At 38.0% G+C, this 4913-nt stretch overlaps 1 protein-coding gene across 1 annotated transcript; it reads right to left on the bottom strand.

Annotated features, from left to right (window-relative positions):
* Positions 1–975: 975 nt before the first annotated feature.
* On the bottom strand, positions 976–3153 carry LOC137240756 (heat shock protein 70-like). The gene has a single exon (XM_067767432.1). The coding sequence runs from the start codon at positions 3035–3037 to the stop codon at positions 1127–1129; it is 1911 nt and encodes a 636-aa protein (XP_067623533.1). The 5' UTR covers positions 3038–3153; the 3' UTR covers positions 976–1126.
* Between the last annotated feature and the right edge of the window lie 1760 nt (positions 3154–4913).

Here is a 4913-nt window from a genome sequence, read left to right as displayed (position 1 = left end):
CAGCTTGCAAAACTTTTAAATTACCTTCTTGTAAAAGTGAGCGGTGCCACGCCCATTGTCCAAAATCTTACTAATTTTCTATTCTGCGTTATATCGTCAACCCATCTACCAAGTTTCATCGCTTTAACCGCCTTTGGCAATGAATTATCGCATTTTTTCGGTTTTTCGAAATTTTCGATATCGAAAAAGTGGGCGTGGTTATAGTCCCATATCGTTCATTTTAAATAGCGATCTGAGATGAGTGCTTAGGAACCTACATACCAAATTTCATCAAGATACCTCAAAATTTACTCAAGTTATCGTGTTAACGGACGGACGGACGGACGGACGGATATGGCTCAATCAAATTTTTTTTTGATCCTGATTATTTTGATATATGGAAGTCTATATATATCTCGATTCCTTTATATATGTACAACCAACCGTTATCCAATCAAACTTAATATACTCTGTGAGCTCTGCTCAACTGAGTATAAAAAGTCGTATGTGCACATACCTACATAAATCAATGATGTGATATCAATAACTTTGGCCTGATCTGATGTAATGTGTTTTGATAGCTTACCAAACACTAAATAGTAAATAAAAAATCGCACGAATCGATATGATGGGATATATGTATAATATACATGAACTTCGTCTGATATGATGTGGTGTGTTATGATGACCAAATGTCCTCTTACTTATTGTTATACTATTATTGAATATGAACTATTATCACGTCACATCGAATAATGTCATCCCAAACATTTTTGATTTTACATGTACGTGGAGTTATTTGGTACAAATATGTCCAATAGCTGAAACCGATGTTATATGGTGTGATCCATGAATGTATGTATATATGTCGAAATGCACTGCTCAAGCAAACCATTCGACCTACAACACCATCAAACTTGAATGCAAAAATAAAAATCTACGACCGCCAAACCCATAACCTCCCACCCAAGTCAGAATAAAATAAAAGAAACTTAATTTTTAATTAAAAAAATAAATATTTTGTTCTATATTTTCAGTCTTTTTATACAAAAAAAAAAAATAATTTGTTACTAGAAACTATTGAATTTTATATCACAACTAAATTTATTTACATATTTCCCAGTACTAACGTCTAAAGGGTACAAATTTAATCTACTTCCTCCACTGTTGGACCACTGCGTCCACCACCGAATCCACCAGCCTGTTGACCACAAGATGCTGCTTGACCGCTACCGCCGTGTAATTTTGTCATAACCGGTGAACAAAGTTTGGTCAATGTATTCATCTTGTCCTCGTATTCTTCCTTATCGGCCAACGTGTTTGCATCGAGCCACTTGATGGTGTCTTCACAAGCCTTTAATGCATCGCTCTTATCCTTATCACTCAGCTTGTCACCAACACCGTCCAATGCTTGCTTAACGCCAAATACATAACTCTCCAAATTATTTCTAGCCGCTATCTTATCGCGTTGTCGTTCATCTTCTTCAGCATATCGCTCTGCTTCATTAACCATACGATCAATTTCGGCTTGTGATAGACGTCCTTTGTCGTTCTTGATGGTGATATTCTTAGCATTGCCAGAACTCATTTCCTTCGCCGATACATTGAGTATACCATTGGCGTCCAAATCGAAAGTTACTTCTATCTGAGGCACTCCACGTGGTGCTGGCGGTATACCAGATAGATCGAACGTGCCCAAACGATTATTGTCTTTGGTCATGACACGTTCACCTTCAAACACCTGGATTGTGACGCCAGGTTGATTGTCGGAATATGTGGAGAATGTTTGCGTTTGCTTACATGGAATGCGACAATTTCGTTCGATGATTTTCGTCATAACACCACCAGCAGTTTCGATACCCAATGACAGTGGCGCTACATCAACCAGTAGGACATCTTGAATTTCGCTGCTCTTGTCGCCACTCAAAATAGCTGCTTGAACGGCTGCACCATATGCCACAGCCTCATCCGGATTGATGGAAAGATTTAGACTCTTGCCACAGAAGAACGACTGCAATAGACTCTGTACTTTTGGTATACGCGTTGAACCACCAACCAGTACGATATCATGAATTTGGTTCTTGTCCATCTTTGCATCATTCAATGCCTTCTCCACCGGCTCCAAAGTCTGACGGAACAAGTCTCCACATAATTCTTCGAAGCGCGCTCTTGTTACTTTTGTATAGTAATCGATTCCTTCGAACAGTGCATCGATTTCAATAGTAGCCTCTGTGCTGGATGACAAGGTGCGTTTCGCTCTTTCGGCAGCTGTGCGTAGACGACGCAATGCTCTAGGATTTGAACGTAGATCTTTCTTGTATTTGCGCTTAAACTCATCCGCCAAATGATTTACAAGTCGGTTGTCGAAATCTTCACCACCTAAATGTGTATCACCAGCAGTCGCACGCACTTCGAATAGTGAACCCTCGTCGATGGTTAGGATTGATACATCGAATGTGCCGCCACCCAAATCGAAGATTAATACATTACGTTCACCTTTCAAATTCTTATCGAGTCCATATGCCAACGCAGCTGCTGTGGGTTCGTTAATAATTCGCAGCACATTCAAACCAGCTATTCGTCCGGCATCTTTTGTTGCTTGCCTCTGTGAATCATTGAAATACGCTGGCACTGTGATTACAGCATCGCTCACTGTTGTACCCAAATATGCTTCAGCCGTCTCCTTCATTTTGGTCAACACCATTGAACTGATTTCCTCTGGCGCGAAACGTTTGTTCTCACCCTTGTATTCAACGCATATCTTGGGTTTACCACAATCGCTAACCACTTTAAATGGCCAGTGTTTCACATCTTCCATTATTTTTGGATCATCATATTTGCGTCCAATCAATCGTTTCGCATCGAAAACTGTGTTCTTTGGATTCATAGCCACCTGGTTCTTTGCTGCATCACCTATCAGTCGCTCTGAATCTGTAAATGCCACATAACTTGGTGTTGTGCGATTTCCTTGGTCATTAGCGATGATCTCCACTTTGCCATGTTGGAAAACACCAACGCAGGAGTATGTTGTTCCCAAATCAATACCAATTGCTACCATTTTATCTTCTTGTGTTTGCTTTAATACTTCACTATAATTTTCAAATAAATACTTTTGTTAAAAGTTTGCGTTTGTTTTGTTTTGCACAATCTCTTTAAAGGTTGCTTATTGTTTGCTTGTTTATTTACTTCTGATGCGAAGCGCGTTTTGCGCCGATATTTATACTAAATCGGCTCTTCACGGAAGTTTCCTGATTCTCTTTCTAGAAATTTCTACGTTATGCTGGCATTATGCCGAGAGCTGGCATTGAAGTCTCCTCTCTTTTTTATGTCTTGCTCACAGTTGCATGCATGGCTCCGCCTCTAATGCTCTTTTATGACAGTGCACAGTGTGGCAAGCATGGTGATGATGATGAAAATAAAATTAGGTAAAGTAGTTGGAAATAAATACGTTTTCCGAAACTACTCTAAGTTTTACAATTTTTTTTGAAATTTAGAAAAAAAAAAAACAACATAAACAATTTAATTATGAATTATGACCGAAGAGTTGTCAAACCACTGCCGAGGCGCAGCACGCTTAGAAACATAGCACCCACATTTAGAAGAAGAAATTTTGGAAGTTTAACAAGCCGTAGATCAAAAGCCGTTAAAGATATAACATTGAAATTAGGCACAGACACTGTTTTTGCCAAATTATATAGACTGAGTGAAGGTAATCAAAATCGGCTAAAGTTCTAACCTTAATAAAGTGTGCAATAACTCCATGGTATTTAGCAACATTTGACTGATATTTTACCTCAGTAGTGGTATGGTTGAGCTAAGGACAAAACTTAAACAAATTTTGAAAATTGGCGTGACCCGCCCCTTACTCTTTCCAAAATACTTTTGATGCCATAAGTCGATCGAAATGCTTCAAATCCGAACGAAATTTAGCATAAACATTTGTCTGAATTTTTTAACATTTTATGAAAATACTTGATTTCGCTGAATGTGCCCCATGGCGGGGTAGCTGGCGGGATTGATGGGACACCTTCATCAGGCATGTAGTAAAGCTCCGAAATGAGATTAAAAATCTTTTTTTTAAAGTTTTTTTGAAATTTTGAAAAAATTCGTTTTCTTAAATATAATGTTACAAATAAAAAATACATTTAATGCCAGTTTAGTTATATACAATGTTATTTTATATTAAAAATGCTTAGATCCACTTCAAAAATATACTTTGTACGACATCGCGATGTTGAAGCATAATTTGAGGGCTGTGGAAGTTTAAACTCAAAACCAAAGGAACGTCTTCCACATTGCTCTTGAAAAATATGGTTGTCGAAATATCAAGTATCCTAAGAAAGCTTACTGTATATTTAAAGCTCTCAGGGAAATATTATCTGCCTTGCATATGTCGTTCGGAGTAGGCTTAAAACAAGTAGGTCCCGTCCGGCTAATTTCTAGGAAAAATTAAAAGGAGCACGACGCAAATTGGAAGAGGAGCTCGGCATAAAATCTCTTCGGAGGTTATTGCGCTTTACATTTATTTATTTATCTGCATATATAACCCTTCTGTCACTTTCGCTTGAGCAACCATTTTTAATGCGATAAAGAAGGAAGAAAGTTTTAGGTACTTCAAATAAGAATTCGATGTCCGGGTGAATACAGCGTCTTAACGGGGCACACTCGGCCGCCGAGATTTTTTCAGGGCTTATGAATTATTTAAATATACTAACTACACTTTACCACAAATATCACATTCTCACCTTTCACTTGCAATAAATTGTTTTTTTTTAATGACACATGTAAATATTGAAAATCACTTGCACAAAAGACTTGAAATATAATATCGGCACTCGCGAAAACACAAAAGTATGTACGTTTACTTGTATCAGTTATACAGCTAGAGATGTGCAACTTTGAAATGGTCATTATTATTGGTGGTGGGTGAGTTT

This window comes from Eurosta solidaginis, chromosome 2 (genome assembly GCF_040869045.1).
Source record: "Eurosta solidaginis isolate ZX-2024a chromosome 2, ASM4086904v1, whole genome shotgun sequence".
NCBI classification, from domain to species: domain Eukaryota; kingdom Metazoa; phylum Arthropoda; class Insecta; order Diptera; family Tephritidae; genus Eurosta; species Eurosta solidaginis.
This window is presented reverse-complemented; position numbering and strand designations above follow the sequence as displayed.